The 24,638-nt window shown below is 36.8% G+C and overlaps 1 protein-coding gene across 2 annotated transcripts; it reads right to left on the reverse strand.

Annotated features, from left to right (window-relative positions):
• Positions 1–6,844: 6,844 nt before the first annotated feature.
• Positions 6,845–23,465, reverse strand: LOC127409670 (transcription factor AP-2-beta-like). Of its 2 annotated transcripts, none has more exons than XM_051644402.1 (7): positions 23,385–23,465; positions 20,466–20,924; positions 19,165–19,222; positions 17,176–17,395; positions 16,670–16,788; positions 15,115–15,256; positions 6,845–8,988 (listed from the first exon to the last, which is right to left on the reverse strand). In XM_051644402.1, the coding sequence occupies exons 1-7, from the start codon at positions 23,463–23,465 to the stop codon at positions 8,688–8,690; spliced, it is 1,380 nt and encodes a 459-aa protein (XP_051500362.1). In that variant the 3' UTR covers positions 6,845–8,687. The 2 variants fall into 2 exon arrangements, with proteins under 2 accessions (XP_051500362.1, XP_051500363.1); XM_051644403.1 differs by lacking the exon at positions 23,385–23,465 and adding an exon at positions 21,357–21,600.
• Positions 23,466–24,638: the final 1,173 nt, after the last annotated feature.

The raw sequence follows: 24,638 nt of genomic DNA on the forward strand, positions 1-24,638 counted from the left end.
CTACAAATACCATGGTATTTGTAGTAAAACTATAGTAACCACAAGATTAACCATGGTTTATCTATAGTAATACCATGGTTAGTATATGGATACAGTATGTTTTAAAACCATGGTTTCCATAAAAAAAAAAAAAATAAATAAAATAAAATGGTTTCTTAACTTTTCATAGTTACTACAATATTACTATAGTAAAACCATGGTTTCCATCAATAAATAAAATAAATAAAAATAAAATAATAATAATAATAAAAGAAGGGTTAGCCTAAAACAATCATGGTTACTACAATATTACTATAGAAAAACAACTGTTACTACAGTCTACAATATTGGTAGCACTTTATTATAAGGTTACATTTGTTAACATTAGTAAATGCATTAGGTATCGCTAACTAACAATGAAAATATTTTTTATGGTACTTATCGATCTTTGTTAATAAAGAATTCTATTTTTCATTGTTAATGTTAGTACAACCTTGTGAGAGCACGCAAAACTATTTTAGAAACAAAATTCCCACCCTGTCCTCTAAGGGGCTCCGTAACATACTCTGGTAAGGAACTGTAAAAACAAAACTTAATAAAAAAAATTACAAAAAAAAACCAGTCATCTGGACTCTGAAGTACCGGCACTATAGAGCCACATGCTTTTTGACAATTATTACAAATATAATACTTAACCCGCTAAGAATATAAGCCGATATGTGTGAAAACACTGGAGACCGGAAACTGAAAACGGGCGAATTGTGGAACACTTCCGCATTCAGGATAAAGGTGGATAAAAGCAGTCCATACAATTTGTATGCTATTTTTCCAAGTCCTCTGCAGCCATACGATAACTTTGTGTGAGGTACAGAATGAATGGTGCTTTTTGTCCTTTTTGGAAACTGACTAAATAGGTTTTTATATGTTTGTTTGTTTGTTTTTTCCAATTGTATTTAACCCAGATTTTGATGTGAAAATGGCTGTCATGGCATTAAAAACAAACAATCATTATTAACCTTTTCGCATGTATGATCAAACCAGTGTGATCTACATTTGTGCCGCTGTTTATCAGCAAAGAGGCACTGAAGACACAAATAGTCTTTTCAACATCACAATATCGAAAAAAAATTATGTTACAAACATTCAAACAATCACAAAATAAAAGTTTAAAGTCATTACCAGCAGAGATGACTGTTTTGATGCAGCGCTGTGGCCATGTTTTCGGACATCAAACAAAGAATGTATAAACTAGTTAGTCCTCTTGAGCCTTCTCTTATTCTGTCCGTCACTCATTCACACCACTTCTGGTGCAAAAAGAGTGGAATGGTGAGGTTTTAAGAACCTTCCCTGCTTGATGAACTCAGAATTCCATGCTGCATTGCAATGTAAACAACATGGCGGTGCACATAATAAATCATAAACATCTAAAAATCACATTATATTTTTGATAATGTATAATCTGACCTTCAGTGCACCTGCTGTGAAGTGTAAGGTAAGATTTCTTTGAATTACAGTGTGCATTAAAGAACTCACACTGGGGGATCCGTCAGTACAGGAAAAACTCGCATGCAAAAGAGCAGTTTGAACATTCTTCTAAACTTTTGCTTTTGTGCTCCATGGAAGAAAGAAAGTTATATGGTTTCGGAACAACATGAGGGTGAGTAAATGATAAAACAATTTTCATTTTTGGGTGAACTATAGAGTGCAACAGCTGGCTCTGGAAGTAAAAAATTGTGATCCACCAATTAGAGAATCGTAGGAAACAAAGTGCACCGAAAGAGCTCTGCAGCGACCGCACACTTCCATGAAGCAATGGAGTCGGTCTCACTACAAACTACTAATATATTAGTATATGTCTGAATATTTTGCAATAAAATAAAAATATATTCTTTCTATACTTACCAGTATGTCAAGTAATTTTAAATCAATAGTTTTATATTTTTCCATAATTTTTTATTCAATTACATAATCTATAATGCTCATGGGAATGTAGTTCATTCCCTCGTTAAAGACGGTAAGTACACAGTACTTTGTCTTTTTTCCTATTTTCAAATACTTTTTTGCTTCAAATCAAAGTTTGTAATGTTGTGATTCATCTCGGAGCTGGTTGGTTTGGTTCATCGCTTGGAACTCTTTTATGAAAGATTTTATGAAATCCCTATGGAAAAAAATGAATAGGAAAAATACTTCCGGAACCAAGGCTTCTGAAAAACGTGGCGCTCTATTCCATTAAATTGCATTGTGACAGTTTATGTGTCTGTAAATGAATGTGTCTTACTGAGAAGAATGAGTGCTACTACTGTAGATTAATAACCTTGACCTGTTTTTCTCTTGTCTCAGCACTGGCAGCTGTTAACACATTACACACACACACACACACACACACACACACACACAACTACAGACATGCACTGCATGCACACTTAAATATATTCACAGCCCTGATATAACCAGCGGGACATTTGGTCAATTCATCATCTTCCCCGTTAAGTCATTTAATTACTTTGATTGATAGACATCGCCTTTAATTACTGAAATACTTTGTAAACCTTCAAACCCTGACAACATCCTTAGAGTTTTGCAGATGTATTAGTGTATAAAGGTTATAATTTAAGATTACTTTTGTTCTCAACTGCAGACAACAAGCTCATTTGAGAACTGAAAGCTTTAGTTTGGATTGAACAGTTCAACGACTCCCGATATGTGGAATATGATGACAAGTGAATGGAAACTGTCAGAGCAAGTTTGAGTAGAAAAGTGTGTGTGAATGTGTGTTAGAAAAAACATCAAAGCCAAACATAATCAATCATTAACTCGCACAAACCCAATGAGGCAAAACCACAAACACACATCAAATAAAACCAGCCCTGCCTTGGCATTAATGTGTGTGTATTTTATGAGTGTGTGTGTGTGTGTGTGTGTGTGTGTGTGTGTGTGTGTGTGTGTGTGTGTGTGTGTGTACGTAGGTTTTGCTACCTGGAGAGAAGTTGAAATCTTAGATATATGGGAAGATTACACAAAAGCACACACATAAACCTATAGCTGGTTCTCTCTTTTTGTTCACAGACAAACTTCAATGCAAAAGTACGAAAAACTACAGACAAATGACACTTGAATCTAAAATCAAATGCTGTACCTTAAGTGGTCGGCATCTTAATATGTTCATGTTCTCTGCCTTAACACTGTCATTCAGTATGTTTTACCTTAGTGCGGAGGGAGGATAGGCCCCAATGTGGAGGAAGGATGGTCCCCAGTGCTGAGGTGAGAGAATGAGGAGGTCATGGCAGGTGTTTTGAGTCAATGAAGCATTAAATAGAACTAAAGTTATGCATACAGAGACTGTGCTACAGCCATTAACGACATCATGCTCAGTTAATGAAAGATGACAATGATTAACCATGGCATGCAATACTGTAAGTAATTCTGTGCAATCTAAAGATGAGGATAATATTAGTGTCCAGCATGTGATGAAGAGACTGTGATGGGTAAATAATATGTGTGTTTTTGTAAATGTTAGTGTTGAGTTTGGATGTGTAACAAATGTAGGGCCCAGAGCAGATAGAGAACGCATTGGAAGTTACTGAAAACATCTTGGGAGAGTGTCCAGAGATTGTCCATTGATAGCACTGTTAGTTTGTGGGCCATATGCACTTCAAACCTTAATTGACCCACTAACCTGCCTGATGAAACTGTTTACCCTTTGCTTTTGATTTCCTTCTCATTCACTGTGGACGCGTGTCATTGCTGTAGTAATCGCATATTTCCGTTTGTTTATCAGCTTGTTGTTTTGTCTTTTTCAAATAGTGACTGAAGTGGAGGAGGTTATATTAAAAACGTTTCGACTTTTCCACGGGCTGTGTCACACTCAGCGAGCTTTGACAAGCTCGCGGACTGCTTATTATTCATAACGATCTCGAGCTGTTTCGGGATGTTGAATATAATAATAATATACACTGGGGGGGAAAAAACAGCTCAGGATCAAATGGGCCAATTCTCCACGCCTGACACCAACTGCCGCCAAACGCTCCCGCGATAATGAGCGGGATTTGTTAAACAGTAAATTAATGAATAATGAAATATCCAGGTTGATTAGTTAGGCTTGCGCGGCCCGCGGTCATGCGCCTTGAGCGGGAATTACTCGCGCCCAGCGCGTGTCTGAATAAACCATTTTTAGTCAATTTTGTGATAGCGCGCACGTCGACCCGCGCTCAGACAAGGCTCTTCTCCGTCCTCGCATCCCCGAAAAAAATATGATGATGGAAAAGAGACTTACATCACTAGGTTTTAAACCCATTAGTCTGATTCATTTACTCTTAGATCGCCGAGTCCCCTGATAGCACACGTAAATCACCCAGATGTCTATCTGATGTGTGCGTTTACATCTGGAAGACGTATTTTTTACGTTGTTTGCTCATATGCAATATGTCTATAAGGCGTATGTCAATAAGTATGTCTCGGATGTCAATACGACATTAAGCAGATGTTTTTGATTCGTTTAAGATTTGGAATGTTTGTAAATCGGATCTTTTTAAGATATTTATATGTTAATTAGAACGTGATGCTTTCCAGATGATAAAACAGACAACTGGAGACATACAGTGTGTTATCCGGGATTAGTGACCTTGTCATTTGGAGTTAATGTTAAGCATGAAATCGATCAAAGATTTCATTTTGTGTTAGGCTACTACGATTTTTCCCAATTTTGTCATTGTATTTGCGCATTTTTGTCATGATGTATTATATATATATATATATATATATATATATATATATATATATATATATATATATATATATATATATGTGTGTGTGTGTGTGTGTGTGTGTGTGTGTGTGTGTGTGTGTGTGTATATATATATATGTATGTGTATATGTATATATGTATATATATATATATATATATATATATATATATATATATATATATATATATATATATATATATGTATGTATATACATACATATATCTATATATATATATATACATATATATATATATACATATATATATATATATACATATACATATACACATACACATACACATACACACACATACATATACATATACACATACACACACACATATATATATATATGTGTGTGTTATATACATTATATATATATATATATATATATATATATATATATATATATATATATATATATATATATATATATATAATGTATATAACAGGCACCATCAATCATACCATGGTCCAAATCACTGAGATCAAAATTTTTCCCCATTCTGATGGTTGATGTGAATTAACTTAAGCTCCTGACCCGTATCTGCCTTATTTTATGCACTGCTGTCACACAATTGGCTGATTAGATAATCACATGGATGACTGTTGGTTCCAGACGGGCTGGTTTGAGTATTTCTGTAACTGCTGATCGCCTGGTTGATGAGAGAGGTCAACAGTCATGGGTTCGATTCCCAGAGAATAGCTATTAATAAAATGTATAGCTTGCATAGTTAAGACGCTTTTGGAAGGGGGGGGTGTGTCTGCCAAATTCTTAAGTGTCAATGAAATAGGCCTGACACTTTAAATAGACCCATTGTTTTGTACATGTTAAATGCATATCCTGACTTTTGTCAACTAGAGGTTTATGATTAAACAATAACATTTGTTTTAAAAATCAATTATTATTATTGACTATATATTAAAACCCCGTATTATATTAGCCTAGATATGATTTGGTCTTGTGGGCTTTTGTTCGATCTTTTTTTCTTTTTTCTTTTGGAGGTAATAAGAACGGGGTTGGAGTGAAGAATAAAAGATCTCTTCTTGTGTTGTTTCAGGTCCCGTGGGTGAGTGCGAGGCTAGTCTTTTTTTTTTCTGCTGAAGAGAAATCTCTGAATCTTGTAGAGATCCACGTCGCTCGCGGACATGCGGGTGCTGCACCTGGGTCACAATACTTCACGCTTGGCGAGTCACGCGACGGAACCCGCGGGCCACGCGCTACTCCGCATTAAATACACCAGCGCGAGCTGATGCGCAAGGGGACTCGCGGGGGTATGACCTGCGGCCGGGATACGAGTTCACTTTACTGCCACGACCGCGGACACACGCCTGCAAGCGATTGTTTTCGATACATTTTTGGCATTCTTTGCTTGGTTTAAAATGAGACCGAGGAAGTTGCAGAATTTTCATTTCCGAGTTTATTTTATTTTATTTGCTTTCTGTTGATTGCATATAGGTCAATGTAATTATGAGACAAATACAAGATGTTTATGTATAGTAATAATAAAAATAATTGTTGTAACCACTATAAACATTGTTTAGGCTACACGAATATTTGTTTTTAATTGATATTTTTTAGTTCTAGCCTACATATTTGATAATAATTTTCGATGCCTTAATACGTTATTCTTCGGTAGCCTATCGGTTATGTTGTAATACTATCGTGAATAACACTGTGGCATCATTGGCAATTGGCAAAAACTGCAATTTGTGACATTTTTCATATTATTTAGTGCATCCTGTGGTTTTGCTAAGGCTCCTTTTTTAACCAAAAATATCCTCCTCCACAATGCGGATGCTGTAAGAGGTCGCCTGTGGGGTAGAACAAACCGGCTGGCTACTTATCCTGACCTCTTGACTGTCTAAAAATGAAAAACTTTCAACGGGAGCAAATCTAAATAAAATAATTACAGGGACTGATGTGATTGAACTAGGTGAGCATACTGTTTATGCATCTGAAATTACATTTTGTAGTTATGCTGAAATCATGGACACTTATTCTAGAGTTGTATTTCTTTTTTAAGTAAACAGAGCGTGTTTATAATTTGAATATAAATTTCACATTATTGAGACCAGATCCACATAAGTGTAACCACACATCAACAGTTACAATAAAACACGATTTATTCTTATTTCGAGGTAAATGAAAATCACCAGACAAGAACCAACTTCTACCCTTCACCACATGACACCGTAGGCCTATCTATGAAACATAAAAATACAAGATGCTATCTAAACCAAGCGTTCACCCACGCACAGAGACAGTCACATATAGACGACCCAGTCTGTTCCTATGTACAAACGTCCATTAAATTAAGCATAAATAAATATATACAAACATAAATAAAAGAGCCTTCCTCACACAGAGTATATCAAATAATACATTTGACAAAGTCCAGCTTCCGGGACTGAGAAAGTGCGCGCCCACGAGCACAGAATGAGGTGAGCGCGTGGCCGTGTTCCAGTACGCGCGGTCACCTGTCCTTACCTCAGTTACATGCAGCCTATAAGAATGTCTATAAAATTATGGACAATTTTTATGGCTGTTTTCAAAAGTCTTTGTGTGACACTTTCGACACCATGGTCAAAGCAAGCTTCCATTCAGATGAAGTAGGGTTTTTAAAACAAATAAACTATATTTAGGCCATAAAACGTGATTTTTGTCCATGATGATTTGGTCTGTGCAAATGTAAGTAGGCCTATTAAGTAAATAGTTAAGCAACAGATGAAATATCATTGAAACAATTATGATTTTAGTTGGTCAACCAACTTGATTGCCATGTTAAAAGTAGGCTCACTCACTGAAAATGTCCTCACATTTTCACAGAAATTAAGACAGCACAAGCAACAGCAGTTTCAAATACAAAGAAATGCAACCGAATTGCTCTACTGTAAATTTCTGAACCTTTAAGCCCAAGGTTGTAGATTTGGCTTGAACATTTGGGGGGTTGCAGCATGAAGCATTTAATGTTTCCATTGATCATGGTATAAATATTGTGTGTGTGTGTGTGGGGGGGGGGGTTTGTACTTGCTTGTTTTGATTATTAGGGGGTTACCTCCCCCCATCCCCCCCCAGAATCTACGCCCCTGTTTAAGCCACTGAGTTATTCTGAATATGGTCCAGGTGGTTTTAAGAGAAAAATCGGCCCAGAAAAAAACAAAACCTTAGGTCAAAAGTTTGACTTATTCTATGTATATGAATGGATTGATTGAGAAAAAGCTGTGATTATAAAAATATGATGTGTGTATTGTATATGGACGGTTATGCTATGAGGCAGTTCTGACTGAATTGAACAGCTGTATGAATTCAGTCTCACTTTTATTTGATGTCAACATTTGTGACTGGACTGTATGACACTTTTTACACTTTTACAGCCTCTTTTTGGCTAACGCTCATAATATCATTGCTGCATTTATTACTAAATTTGTTATATTTGAAACACATTGTCTCTCTTTGAAATTTATGTGGAGCAAATTGTTAATTTGACAACCACTTTTTGATAGCATGATTGTTGTATGGATTGTAGCTATAATTTTGTATATTTGTAAGTATAATTTAATATAATAGTTAAAAGTGTACCCAACGATATTCAGAGGAAACCTGTCCTTCTGTATGCTGACCATTGCACTCACGAACACAAATATTAGTTATCAAATTCATGAGCAAGTTTCTAAAGGACAGCCGTAATATGTCATACTTTTATACACAAAAGCACACGCACACACTCCTCAAACATTTGCACACGATGAGATGAAGATGGTGAACGTGTCACAGCAGAGATGTGTCCTCCAGTCTCTATTAATGTAGCATTCCTTTCATTTGTCCATAATCTGTTTTCCATTTCACACCAGAATGTAAAACGCAATGTCATAAAACTAGTTTATAGAATCTCTGAACATCTCCAATTATGTTTGAAGCCCCTCCTTCCTTGATATCCTGCACCGATGTATTTCCACAATTCATTTCCTATGCTTTTCCTCTTTTTCACCGCCTTTAGAGCCGGGTCCATCTCCAGGTGTGTGTCGGTTGGAAGTGGGGTTGTTCAGGAACATCTTGTCGAGACCTTTAAGGGCTTCAGTCAGGTAGTTCTGCAAAGCCGTGAGGGCGGCACAGATGGCTGGAGAACCAAAGCCGTGTGTGATGAAGCTGAAGTGTGACAGGCAGCTCTGGATTCCTGGCTCCAGGATGGGCGAAGGCCGAGAGTTTCCCAGTGGCGTACGATCCTGAGCCAACAGGTCTGTAAACTCCTTACACAACTGCCTGAAGGGAAGAGAAGGAAAGAGACAGAGATGATGAGTTGAATTTCATCAGTTAAAAGAATATTCTGGGTTCAATATAAGTTAAGCTCAATTGACAGCATTTGTGGCGTAATGTTGAATACCACAAAAATGAATTTCGACTCGTCCCTCCTTTTCTTAAAAAAAAAAAGCACCAATCGAAGTTACATTGAGGCACTTACAATGGAAGTGAATGGGGCCAATTTTTTGAAGGTTTAAAGGCAGAAATGTGAAGCTTATCATTTTATAAAAGCACTTGCATTAATTCTTCTGTTAAAACAAATGTATTATTTGACCTGTAAAGTTGTTTAAATTGACATTTTTATAGTCACTTTAGGGTTTTAGGGTTTGTTGACATTACATCATGACATCAAAGTTGTAAAATTGTCTATAACTTTACACAGAAAAGGTTAGTAAGTGATTTTATCACACTAAAATCATGTTAACATGCATATTGTGTACGTCTTGTAACTATTATTTTAAAACAGTTAATATTTTAACGTTTACGGATTGTCCCCATTCACTTCCATTGTAAGTGCCCCACTCTAACCCAGATTTTTGCTTCTTTTTTTTAAAGGAGGGGCAAGTTAGAATTAATTTTTGTGGTATTCAGTATTATGCCACAAATGCTATCAACTGATCTTAACTTGTATCAAACCCGGAATTACAGACAACACTCTTTTTATTAGCAATTTCAGTTTAGTTGAAAAAATCATGTTTACTGTCTTTTCAGATTGACATTAGCCTGAGTATTAAGTAAAGAATTAGAGGCTAATTTAAAGTTACTATAGATATGTATTCCAAACATGTATTTAAACTGCTTATCTATTTATTGTTGTTGAACTACACTTTTGTTCTTACCCTGTAGGAAAATAACCTTGACTTAACATGACAATGACAGACATGTTTACTGAGGTCCCTGAGGTCCAAGTCAAGTCTCAAGTCTTTCAAGGCCAAGTCTACTGTAAGTCAAGTCTCAAGTCTTTGATCACAAGTCCAAGTCAAGTCTTTTTTTTTTTTTTTTCTTTTTCTTTTTTTTGGCAGTAGTTCTTTATCTGCAGCTGTTTAGTTTAATAAACCCTGAATAAGGCTAATTCAATCTTGAAATATTATAACTGACTACCTTAAGGGATTGCCTTGTTTATTTATTTAAACTTGTCTAATAAAGTACATAAGGTTTTACTTTAATCATGGATTTTATTTTTATTCAGGAAACAATCAAACTATCCATTTTATTTATTTATTTGTTTTTGGCATTAAAAGAGAACAGATCTGACACAAATGGAAAACTAGCTTTTTCCATAAATCTTTAGGGCTTTAAAGCCCTTTATTCTATTTTGCATTTGCCCTTATGAAAATATAACAAACTGTGGTGTTTTTGTAAAGAAAAACAGTATCCTAAACGCATTTAAAATTATAAATACAAAATTTAAATATAAAAACATTTTTTATAATGATATTCCCTCACTTCCCTAATAAAGCCTAGTATAAATTTAATAGAGCTATAGTAGTAATATAATATTTATTATGAATATATTTCTGCCTAAAATACTACAGTCAGTACAATTAGTGTTATATAGTAAATTCATGATAAAGTCTGCTAATTTATGTCTGTGCATGTCACTGTGTTTTAACAGCGTCAATGCAGTTTTGTCAGGCCGTTTCTGCGCCGTGTTTCTCACTGGTCCTCGCAGCGCTGTAATGTGAGCTGTGATGTTCAGAACTCGAGACCGGTCCACGAGACGTGTAAGCGGCGCTGCTCTGCGCTCGGGATGCACTGACCATTGATCCGAGCAGCGAATATTCATTCCACTTTTGATGCATATGCCATTTGATATCGCTTAACAGAAAACGGCAGCGCATAAACGGAGAGAGAGGGAGAGTTGGCCAACTCTATAGTCGCACCGGCGGGAAAACAGTCGCAAAATGATTTGTGTTTTTCACGAGTCTATGATTTCGAGTCCAAGTCAAGTCTCAAGTCAATTGTTTACGAGTCCGAGTCGATTAGAATTTTTTTTTTTTTTTTTTTTTTGCGCCTTAAGTGCGACTCGAGCTTCCATCTCTGGACAATGACTGATATAAACGCATTGCTCTCTGCTAATGGTACAGTGTGTGGTAAGGACGTGCTCTGCCTATGGCAAGTGGGTTTTCGAACAGTTCGGATCAGTCACAGTTGCACCAGTACATTCTTTCATTCAGTGTCTTTATCATCTGTATAGCTGTGATCCAATCAGAGAATATCATAATATTACTCCTGGTACATCAAGCATAACAAATTCTTCATTCACTAATATCAGAACATATCAGAGAGTATGTGCTTGATCTTGACTCTGTATCAGTTCAGGAAATGTGACAGTCTTGCTCGTGGATTACTGCATACATTTTTCAAGAAATGAATTTGTCATAAATTGAATTAAACATGGAAATGGAACAGACACCAACCCCGATTCCATTAAGAGGCTACAAAGGACTGTCAATTCATTCTCTTTTTCATAATACTGTATATTGATCTACATATTTTTTTTAACCTAGTGTGAAATATTGATTATAAAAAGAGCACATACATAATATCAAAGCCACCACTGTAGCAACTCAAAAACCCTTATTCATGAATAACCAACACACCATGACTACACCATTTTAACATTTAAAATAAAACAGATAAGAATACCAGATAAAACCGATAAGACATTTTTGAAAATATCAAAAGAAGTACAATATATGGAACTCTCACAAATAATACACACTGTCATAAATTCAAAAGTAAATCAGGAGGACTGCTTAAATTATATCAGACAACAATGTGATTTCATTAGATATTCTTAATAAGAGTAGTAGATGGAATGGAAATGGAAAACACTTGCTCTGGCAAGTGCTCTGACAGGTACAGGCCTGCAATGGAGTTTATGGGTGAAGGTATATTTCTCATCCCTAATCACATGCTCTTTGGTCTCTTAAATATTTTTCCTAAAAATGATTAATGTATCTCTTAAAGGGAACTCTCCAACTTGCTCTGCACATGTACTGGCCATGCATCGTAATAATAATTGTCAGCGCAATGCACATTAAAGTATATTTCTGCTTTTGAGAGCAAGCTGTCTATTAGAATAAAGTCATCAATTCAACTTCCAGTCTACTGGGAGAGTGTCTTTATCTGCCATTATGGGGAATATTTCATCCTCAGCACATTTCACTTTCTGAAAGTGATAGTGCTCTAAATGTTCATGCCTTTTTTCTGCTTTGATTATTGAAATAATATAGGCAAAACATCTAGCTGTGTACCCATATGACCCAACATCTGCCTGTACATTAATGACCTCTCAACATTTGACCTCCATGTGTCTCAAACTGTTTAAACATCTGGACCAGTATCTTGTGAGTATTTTGACCAAAGTAAGTATCCAATAATGTTGATAATGTCAAGACTACTCTCTGATGCTTGAAAGGGTAAAATGTCAAATAAAATAATTGGGACATTTACACTGTAAAATCGAGTTAGTTGACCTTATCTTGATATCTTGAGACAGATCAATATTTAAGCCCTTTTTTACTCTAAATCTCCACATTCACTTTCAGATGTGAAAGTGGAACTAAACAGGCACCACATGTGGCTTTCAGATGTAAAAGTGAAAGTACAAATTGGAGATTTAGAGTAAGAAAGGACTTACATTTTTATCCGTTTCTCACCCACATCTACCATATCACTTCTGAAGATATAGATTTGGTCATATGGATTATTTTTTATGTTTCATTGATGTGATTTTTGGAGCTTCAAAGGCCTGATCACTATTCACTTGCATTGTTAGGACCAACAGAGCTGAGATATTCTTCTAAAAATCTTCATTTGTGTTCTGCAGAAGAAAGAATGAGGGTGAGGAAATGATGAGAGAATTTTCATTTTTTGGGTGAACTATGCCTTTAATTATTTAAGTACAGTTTGCTAGTTACAAGTAAACTTAACTCATCTGTGATTATAGTATCTTTTTTTATTATTATTTAATTATTTAAACAAAGTTACAGCACGTCATATACAGTAAAAGGACAATTTTGACTGGACTCTAGATTAGCAATATGGCACATTGGATTCCCCTTAGTACTTTTTTGTGCATTTAAATCTGCACTCTTGTAAAGTATAGTTGAGTGGAGAAGAATGACTTAAATTTAAGATGCTCCAAGTTCACCAGAGGTAACACTAGTCACCCTAATGGTGACTTCACACAAATCACAGCTATCAACCAACTACAACAAAACAACAACAATAATCATAAAAACTATATACTTGTATTTTTCAAGGGCTTATGGGTATTCCACACAGCTGTAATTTTGTACTTGATAATTTTGAGTTAGTTGTACTCGAAACCAAAGTTTAAAGAATTTATGTATATATATATATATATATATATATATATATATATATATATATATATATATATATATATATACAGGGTTGGGAGGGTTGCTTTTGAAATGTATTCCACTACAGATTACAGAATACATGCTGTAAAATGTCATTTGTAACGTATTCCGTTAGATTACTCAAGGTCAGTAACGTATTCTAAATACTTTGGATTACTTCTTCAGCACTGGCAGATTTTTTCACTTGTTTTGACTATTAAAACTCTGCCAGTACAGTAAGACAAAATACACATGTTAAAAATACATTCTCTGAAAAACCTAAATATCTTATGCAGTGTTGTTTCTAAAACAAGATAAATCTAATTGATCTTGTTTTAAGGATTTTTAGGTATTTTTACAGGAAAACAATACAAAAATTATTATCAAGAATATGATTTTTGCCCTAATATCAAAGGTCTTACTAGAAAAAAGAAATTATGATCCAACGTGAATTTTCTTGATAAAAAAATATGATCGTGTCTGGTAACATGTGCATGTCGAATGGCTAGAAATAGCATTTTAACTTAGCATAAAGCTGACAATTTACACAAGGTTTATTTCTATTTCTTCTGCTCCAAACTTACTTCAAACTTACTTCTCTGTGTGCTCGTATGAATGTAACACATCATAAGAAAGTGTTTCACCGCTGTTCAAATGCACTTTGGATCGCATCATTTGTATGTATAAATGTTTTCCATCTGAAAGGACTAAATATGAGTTAAGAGTTATGATTCCAAAATGTGACATTTCAAGTACTGTTTAATTAGGACCACTTGATTAGTTTTTATTAATGGCAACTTTAGGGTTTAGAGAGTAACTGCAACTTAATCAAAACTAGTAAGTATAGTATAAATAAAGCTTAAGTTGAGTCAACAATTTTTATTTTATTTTAGATAACTATTAGTAGGCCTATTTACAGTGTACCAACTACATGAATTTTTTAATTATTTTTTTTAATTATTATTCAAATTAAATCCTTGTTTGCTTCACAGCAGCAAGATTGCTTTGAAGTGTGATATAATCTCCCAAATAAGAATCTGAGAAAGCGTTCATACTTCAATCTCTAACATGTAATTTGTTACAAACGGTTCAAATGCCTCCAACTGGCAGTGTTGCAGAACCCTGCTGCGGCATCTGCAGTTGTCTGGGCTTGTCAGATTTTGACCCACATTCGCTTTCGCGGCTCAGAACCACAAACAGTCTTGTTGTCCAGTCGGGAGAGCGCAGTGCGCCTCTCTCTCATTCCAAAGCTACAGGACGCGTGTGCCCGAGGCGCGTGCAAGGGCGGGGGCGCGGGCTGACTGACGGGACTTTGACAGACAGACTGTGAAAGACGAGGCGAGGGAGGAGAGACGACCTTAGGCGAAACTTCAGGGGGAAAGCTGGCACTTTAAGACTTGAAACATTTCACTTAAATATAATGAGTTTCTAGCTCGGTGCCAGGCTGAGATGGATAAGAGACGCGTGTTTCAGCTGGACCTGAACTGCCTCATTAGAAACCAGCTAAACGTGTCAAAACGCACCAGGCACTAAGCCGACAGCCATCAAAACGACACGCTCCCCAGAAATCCGTGGTGGATTCAACATTCACCTCGAAATGTGCCCACACATTTGTTCAGACGAGAGCGGTAGGCATTTGCCAGCTTCCAAAGTAAAAAAAAAAAAGTCTCAGTTAAACATGAAACAAACACTTTGTGACACATTATGTACGTACTTTGTGGCGAGCAGCATGTTTTTTCGTGAGTGCAGTTCATTGGGATCTGTGTGCTGTCTGTTCAGATATTCAGACACGGCCTTTGTGGGAAATTCAGTTTCACAAATGTAGCCAAAATCCCGAGCCAAATGAACAGCTTCCCCTGGAAACGAAAAGGAAATAAAAACAATACAGTAAAACATGAATAGCTTCACATTTTCCCCTGAAATATTTTAAACTAAATACAACTGCTGCGATTGAACTGAACTAGAGAGGGATATTAACCAAATGAAAATCGCAGTGCAGCAACAATCAGGCTATAAAAATAATTATATAAAATTAGCAGCATTGCTTACAAAAATGCTTTTAGCCCACGCTTCTGTATTGGTTATAAATTTGCATCGCCAAAGCAACACGATATAATAATAATAATAATAAATAAATAAATAAATAAAATTAGCAGTGCGCTCGCTCTCTTAAATGTCCGATTATAGAGAAAGTTAAGAAGAAAATTAATTTATTCTGTTTTTAGCGTGTGTTTAAAGCGGCAATCGTAAGTCCTCTCCATTTTAATGCTAAATAAAATTTTCAAATTATCCGGGATTTCCGCGTTTAACATCTAAACAAATAATAGTATAATGGAATAATAATGATAATAATAAATAATAAATAATGTATCAAGACCGAAAAATGTATTTCTTTTTATTGAATATCGATGGAGAAACATAATTTGTGTGAAAAGAAATAATAATGGAAGGTTGTTTTTATTAAAATTCGTTTTTTTAAAGAAAGGTGGTGAGGAGTAAAACATCTATTGTGTAGATATAGGGGCAATAGTTATAGTGCACAATTTGTCAACTAATGCAAATAACTTTGAGACAGCAGGATGCTTTTTTGAGTAACATTACGACACTAACTACTTCAGAAAAGGGTGCACGATTTCCGGTTAACATCTCAAGTATTGTATAAACAAATGAATCTCCATTGAGATTGGATCAGTCAGTGTGAGCCCACTTTGAACATGATTTATAACCCCAGCAGCTTTATATAAGGGCCTTTAGCCCCTGCAACAGGGGGGCCTTTTACCCCAAATACCATTCTTTCACTTATTGGACAGTTCAACTTTTGATTTAATCAACTTTTGATTTAATGATCTTGAACAAATCTGAAAGCCATTTTGCCTCAAAATAAATGTTAATTTCAGGGATTTTACATAAATTTGCAACATTTAAAAAAATATTAAAAAATGACATCAAATTGTCTCAAAATCAACCTTTAGACACCACACGCAAATATCTCATGAATCAGGAAAATTTTGCAGTGCATAGTCACAAACAGGTGTTTAGGAAAGTACTGTGGTAGTTTTTGTTGCTGTTTAGTGTTTTGGGAGAAAATAAAATCAATGGAGCCTTTAGCCCCATTGTACCCTATAGTTAACGTGTTGGTATTCCGTTATACTGTATTTTATTGTTTCTTTGCTCACTTGACGGGCCTTAACTCCCAACACCTTATGGTATAAATCCAGGATATGGAGAATGAGTAAACAGGAGAATAAGAATAAGATGTCTTGCTTTACCTTCTACCAGAGACGTCAGTAAAGTGACGTTCGCTGCTTTGCGACGCCCCGCGGGCAAATTTAAGCCGATTTTCTCCAGCTTTTCCCTCAGTGATCTACCTCCATTTTTCGACTTCGCTCTGATAAGAAAATGAACATATGCGTTAGACGCTTGTTTTATGAAGGATTGTCAACAAAACATTCAATGAAAAGGAAAACAGACTTGTTATTGGTAGGAGCAGTTTTAAAACCTCTTTTTAGGCTAGATAAAAAAAATCTCAACGTCCGCTGATTCGGCAAGTTCAAAGCGACAACTGCATTCTTTACGGCAGATTCTATAAGAACATTTTATTGTTCATGGATCACATTTATAGCTTAAATGTCTTTCATATTACTTCAGAACAGAACTGCAAGTAAAGGCAGATGTGGTCAGAGTTTTAGACTGAATATTAGATTTTCTTTTTCAATGCATTGACCTCTGGTTTTGCTTATAATGTGGATTCTGGCGGGTATACAGTTGCTCTCACCTCCGCAGAACCCCACCGAGCAGAGAGGCATTCAGGCACTCTGGCGGAGAGAGGCGCCGCTGGACCTCGCCAACCGTCACTTTATATTTGGAAGTGGAGCTGAGAAGCGACAGGCGACCGGGCACCGAGCAGAAGACTTCGTTGGCGTTCACGGTGATCCCGCCGATTAGACCATCTTTGTTCATCATGAGAGAAGCGACGCTCTTGTGTGGAACTGGAACTGTTCGAGAGGAACAGACATGCATATATTAATCTCTGTTCTAAAATATAGACCTACTCACATGGGAATGATTTGGGAATTATGATTTAGCCGAACACTTTGAACACTGTATGCTTTAATAAGAAAAAGAAGGCTATTTACAGACCAGACGGAAAATTAATTAATTCTACTGTGCATGATCTCGAATGAAGAGATTGTTATTAATGTAAAATAATGTGCAAGGCCAGTATAGATAGCCCTAGACCGTGCAAATATTATGTAATATGATATATTGGCAAATTAAAGCGCCATGAGCGCGAGCCCTCGGCTGGTCCGGGTCACGCCGCACGTGCCCGGAGCTGCCAGCGCGTGCTCCTGTTGCTATAATGGAAAGAAAGACAGGATCGTCCATGGGTGCAAATTGTAAGAAAAGCCTGTAGTCTTTTGTTCTAATTGATAATCTTTCCCCTGCATGTTGCCAGCTGTCTGTATCAAAATCTCTGTTTGCCCAATTTGTGGCTGTAACGTTTGTCATGTACATTTTTTCGGCATTGCATTTAGCCTACAAATGTTGTCAGGTACCTACATTTTTATCCAACCCAGTTTCATGAAAATTCGTACATATTTTACGAGTTGGTTATTTGTATGATTGTTGTGTGTGACAGAAGCAAGTAATTGTTGTGTATTAGATGGAAACATGTCCAGCGACGTCATTGGCTGTAGTGAAAGCCGTACGAATTCATAGGAGCGCAGTCATATCATAGGAATTAGCCAAATTTTGGAAAGTCGTATGAATCCATACGATTTCGTCGTGAGCGTGTGTCGTTTTTATCTTCTTTCCTGTCAGCTTTGCGCTCACAAGGTGCTGTGAAAATAGTGACATTTCAGCACTATTTACTACACACATCTATTATTATCGATTTCTGATTGACACTCCTAATAACAGTAACCACCCATTTTTCAAACCTTACACCCTCCCAGTCACTATGCACACGACGTCAAACGATGTTTCCTAATGGAGTAACGAGCGCTCGAGCCTGCGGAGATCTCTACAGGGGATAATAGAGAAAACGAGCTGTAAACGAGCTCACGAGAGCTGCGCTCAGAAACCCATCCATCACAACGGCCACTTAAAGGCCGTCTCCTCTGGGAGGCCAGTGTTCCGTTAACTAAATTACCGGCAAATGTCCCTCATAACGGACAAATATTAACACGAGCCCAGGGAGTGTTGCTGGAGATCTACTGACTGAACAAAAGTCTTATCTGAGAGTAAATATGTCAAAACATCTGTAGAAAAAGTAGCTATATCAATACATTTGTGGTGAACTGTTGATTTTCACGGTCATGTTTGCCAGTTTTTGTCCAACAAAATTTGAAATGTGTGCTAACGTTAAGATATCTCAAGGTAGGAAAGGATATTATTAATAAAAAATAAAATAAAAAAATACATGAAATTAATCAATACAAAAATACATTCCTTGCTGTGATTACCAGTTCGATCATCACAACCAATATGATTATACAAGCTTTCAGTTCCACTTGGGCTGGGCGTCAAACCTTTAGAGAATAAGCAGGTGACATCATTTGAATCTCAGATGAGGTTCAGCACATGCGTAATAGGTGTGCTAAGGTGTGTTCACCTGAAACGACTTTTTGCTCTAAGTCCATAAAACAGAGATTCATATCAGCAGCCCGTGTTCCAAAACGAAGCGTTAATTTGCTCAACTTTCTTTTTCGCACAATAACGTAAATAGAGTACTGACGTAATTCTTAGTAATTCTTTCGTTTACCTTTTTTAATGACTGACTGATCCAGGATGTTCATCCCGCTGTTTGCATCCTCCAGAGCCTAAAAATCACAGTATGGTGAGAAAACTTTTAAAATGCTGTAATATTTGGTAGAAAACTTACAACCAATAGTCGAAATTCAGATAAAAGAAAGATACGTTGCATACTCTTCTTTTTAATTAAAATAAATAAATAAATAAATAAAATAAAAAAATTTGAAATATCAGTGGATTAAACGTTGACACTTCGAAAATTAACCAAAATAGTGAACATCAGCAGTTAAAAACGTGTTTTTATTAAACGTCTCTCTAATACCTTTAGCTTTGACAAACAAATCGTGCAGAATTATAATTTACCATTTCATTTTCCTTAATGATTTTTCTTCATGGTCTTGCTTAGTAAAGAAAGGTAAAACCAGATAAGAACCTGGATTTAATCGGGACAGAATTAAAGACTCCACCACATGCCACTTATGTTAGACCCTCTTGAATTTTCTCCCTTTATTAAAATATAAATAAATAGAGAAATTCTCGTTTGTGTTTATATCCTGCTGAATAATGTGTCAGTTTAAGAAGCGAGGCAGAGGCTCATTGTCCAGTCAACTGAACTGGGACAGGCCTCTGTTTAAAATGTACATTACGCAGTAACGTGTCCATTGACAAAATTAGACGTGATGTGTGCAGAGATATATTGATCAAAAACAGATGGTTACAAATGTGAGCTGTGCAGATTTGCTGGAAAGTTTTCGTTTACGGACTTTTTAGAATGTACTGTAGTCTGTGGTTTGACAGATTGATCTTTCTCGACGTATAGGCCTCATTGTAATAATTTCAAATGTTATTTATGACTTTAAAATACAGTCTCAAAAATGTGATTACCGCAACATCTAATTATTGCCTTGGCTAGTGCGCCTAAATAGTGAGCTCTACAACAAAAAATGTAGGTAGTTTGAATTAAAATCGGTCAAAATGTTTCTAATGTGTCACAAAATTTTTATGTTATCAGGTCAGATGACATGCTAAAATCTATAGAGCTAAAAAAAAAAAAAAAAAAAAGGTGGCTCTACTGCAAAAAAACAGTGATTTAAAATATAATTAAAACTAAATAGATTTGTTGAATAAACGGGTTTTCTGTTTATTTTAATTGTAAGTTTTAACAGCAGCAACAACAATAACAATAAAAAAAAAAACTCTAAATTGATTATTCCACGTATTATGTGTAATCTAAAATATTATTGTTTTTTTATCCCAAAATATGGGTCACTACCCATCAGCAGTAAAGAAATAAAACAACTCTTAACCGACCTGTATATCCTCCATTCCGTGCGCAAGGCCATGCAGGGACAGACCGTCTCCCATCCCCGCCTCGAGACCATGGTGTGTGGAGTGGAGCAGCACGTCCGGTCGGCGCACGGTCGAGTAGTCCCGCCTGGGGTCCAAACCGGAGAGCTGCGGTAAAGAAGCTCTAGGCTGCGGCAGTAAAGCTCCGCTCTCCGTGCCATGCACATCCTGCCGCTGACGGGAGCCCCATGGGTGCTGTTGTTGCTGGTGAAGGGCGTTCAGAGAGTACGGGTCACTGACGTGTGAGTACGGGTCCTGACTCTGGTGATACGGCAGCGGCTGGTACGGCGGGGGAAAGTACGGCGGTTGGAAGTCCGAGGAAGGAGTGTGAGAGAGTGGCGGAGCGCTGGAATACGGACCCTGAGAGACCGAGCCCAGCTGGGACAGTCTGGAACTGTGGCTCGGTACACCGTCATGGCGGTCCTTAGAACGGGAAAAGATTATTAAAACACGATTACAAACGACCATATGCAAATATTTGTTTCAATGTTCTGAGATTTTGAATAAATGTTTTGAATGCCTGGCTGCTCGGAAGGATCTTACAATATCGAAAGCATCTTTTGAGGTCAACGAACAAATACCATCGTCCGAAATGATCCCAAAGAAGCGTTCAGGATCATTTATATATATTCAAACGGATACACTTGTACATAAGTCCTTAATAAAACCCCAAAGCAATATAGAGCAGACTGTAGCTATAATTACACAAAACGACTACAGGTTTAAAGTTACCGAGCTTCAATAGGCTACTAGCCATACAAGAACCAAACCCATTTGCTACCTTTTGTCTGGTGTATTTTACCATGTAGTAGTTACAAGAAAGTAGGCTATTTGATCCTCGGAGCACAGACTCACCGTGGAGGAATACGTGTGTACTAACATCTGGGCAGAAAAACACGCGAGGTCGGTCGTGGAGAGATGAGAGACGCAACAACACAACACAAACTCGCCTGAAGAAAGCTCCTCTCTCAACTCCTCATGACCGCACGGAGCAAAACTTCTGTTTTAAGCTCAAATGACTCTCCTACAGAACACTTCTCGATTCCGTTCTTCCTGATCCGCCGCTCTGATCCAGAGTGTGATGCTCCGTCCGAGCGCTTCACTACACCTCCTCAGAATAATTGTTATTCATGACTCCTCTAATATTGCGGGAATACTTAAAGCAGTGGGGAGCGGCGGAGCGTGAAGGCGCTGCTGCTGTAAGTGACGTCCATTCAGGAGGAGGAAACACTCGTGCTCTGTTTTATTCCCCTCTCTGTTAGTGGTCCAACGTTCAAGGGTCTGGACCTCTTTCTTTTGCTATTGTTGTCTTTTATGTTATTGTTGTGTGTGCAGACCGAGTCAATTTATCTCCATCCAGAACAAATGAATCGCCGGAATCAGCTGCTTTAAAGAGCAGATGGGACTGAGGCCTCATTCACAACCACTATATTCACTATGTACTCTCACTTTTCCAAAACCATAATAACCACTATACTCACACTAACAGAATGAAACATTCCGCCACAGGACACTGATGATAAACACTACAAATTTCTTCATCAGTTTGCATGTTTAAATTCTGCGTCATTTTGCAAAGGCAGAACAACTAGACTTACCCACCATAACCATCATAGCTACTCAAACTATTCTCTTACTATTCCATACTCACCATCAAACTATACACTTTAACATCATAACACTCAACACAAGCGTGTTTAAGCAGGCCTGGTTCTTTGACGCACACAATATGCGTACAATCCTGTTATACTCAATCACTTTGATTATATTTATGGTTGTTTAAGCTGTCCCTAATAAATTAATTAATAACGGGGTGAAGCTATAAAGGTAAAATCTGATAGATAAATCATTAAATACATTTTAGATGATGAAACCGGTTCTACCGGCAGTAATGAAACCAGGCGACAGTTTAAAGTCCTCCACTAATGGTGCCCCATTAAATAGCTCGTATAATGGACGATTTCACGGGCTGGGGTCGAAGCGTTTAATTACACGCGTGACGGTGACTGTGAGAGAAAAGCCATGTGTGACTCTCTGGGTCGGCATCCCGCGAGGCTTTTCCAAAAAACCACCATAAGTATCTCCCACGAGCTCGAGCTCATTCAGGGAAATCCACGGGACTTCCACGCGTGACAGTGAGTCCTCTCCTCCTGATTCTCTGGATGCGAGAATGCGATTGTTTCTCTTATTAGTAACTCTTAAGAAGTGTCTCATTAAAATAAAAACAAGCTCTATGAGTTTTGCTTACGGATTTTCCAGTTTATCTTTGCTTTGATGGCAAGTTTTTTATACTCTTAAAAATTACCAACGGCATGCCATAAAAAAATAAATAAAAAATAAATAAATAAAAAAATAAATAAATTAGACTTGTATAAACGTGCAACAAAAATAATGCGTGGCAACACGTAGTTTTTTTTTTTTTTTTTTTTTTTCACAGCTTTCATAATGTAATATGACTAAGTTTCTCAATTACACGTGGGACGAAACACAAATAAATGGAAATAAGTGGAAAATCATATTTAAAGGATAAAAAGTAACCTGCCAAAACAGTCCCCCAACCCCCATCCAAAGGAAGTCTGCAATTTAAGAAGCCAATGATAACAAAATTATATAATTAATCAAATACTACTTAAAAACGGAAGATACAAAATTTGAATATTACAAAATATTTTAAAATCAACGTTTTTTTTTTTTCATTTTAAATACTAATTTATAATAACGAATATCATCAGTTCTTTACAATAACCAGCATAGACTACACCTTATACCACAAAAACAAACAAACAAATATAGCCTATATAGAGGCCAAATGAAACTTATTTTGTTGTTGTTATAGAAATCATACAATGCAAAAACACTGAATGCAGTTTGTCTCGTCGTTACCTCATATATATCTTCATACTTGACATTTTCCACTAGTTTCCACAGCATGTTCGCGCGCTGATCCCTGTGTAACGAGTGCATTCAAGTGAAGAGTGAAGATCTCATCTCTCTCTCTCTCTCTCTCTCTCTCTCTCTCTCTCTCTCTCTCTCTCTCTCTCTCTCTCTCTCTCTCCACTCACTCACTGTAAACTTAAAGCTCATAGAATAATCGGTGATTCCCTTTACTGTGTTTGTCTGTGTGTGTGTGCTGTAACGCGATGATTTAGTGAATTCCTAATGTTAAGTGTGTTGACTTTGGGTTGAATGTAAACCTGCTGCGGGGGGATTAGCTGAGACTTCCGCGTTCACGAGCTCCATCATCAACTACAGATGAAGTGAACGTTTAGCAAATGCAGTCTGCTATTTTACAGAAGTCAACGCGTGACTTGGAATTTTATGGAAACAGTTGTGCAAAGTACTAAACTAAATATGAATTAATTTATAGATCGTGTGAAAAACTGTTCACAAACCTTTTTATGAGGATCTATCCATTTGCAAACCGTCGTATAGAGTTTGTCAACCTATCATAGCGTTTTTGCAACTTTTTATTCACTAAATAAATAAAAGAATGCCATTTGTTGGTCCATTTTATTATCTATGTCGGTGCTTTAAGCAGACCTTATCTCAAAGGCAAAGGAGCGGTGGCAAATGATCCTCGGCTGTCTTTTATGACGCGAGCTTTAAAGACGCTTCAGTGATGATGCATTGAGGTAGTCCAGTGCGCCATCTGCTGGTCATTGACAAACATACACTTGATACTGAAAAGTGCTGAAGGTTTTGTCTTTGACAGGGTTTACAAACAGCAGAGCAGTGAGCGTTATTTTACATCAGCAACAGACAGAAAGGGGTTTTCGGGTTTTTAATCGTCCCCCAGAGACTGACATTTTTTGTGCACGGTCAATCAGTTTTCGTTAATTATTTCAGCATGATACTGCAACACAAACTAGATCAGGGGTTTTCGATATTTCAGGTTATGCGCTCACCTCCGTTTGTCTAAAATTCCATTGAGAAAGAAATGCGTTCTAACACCCTTGACAAGCTACGTGGTATGCTATTTAAATGATATAAGTAAGGGATAGTGTAGCCTACAGCATGTCCAGGTCTAAGGGGTCTAGTACCTGCATGCCCTGATGTACAGTCAGCGGTTGTTATAGCAAAATAAACCCTGACATTACCCTGCAATAACAACTGGCAGACTGTACATTATCCAGCTTT

This window comes from Myxocyprinus asiaticus, chromosome 19 (genome assembly GCF_019703515.2).
Source record: "Myxocyprinus asiaticus isolate MX2 ecotype Aquarium Trade chromosome 19, UBuf_Myxa_2, whole genome shotgun sequence".
In the NCBI taxonomy this organism is placed as follows: domain Eukaryota; kingdom Metazoa; phylum Chordata; class Actinopteri; order Cypriniformes; family Catostomidae; genus Myxocyprinus; species Myxocyprinus asiaticus.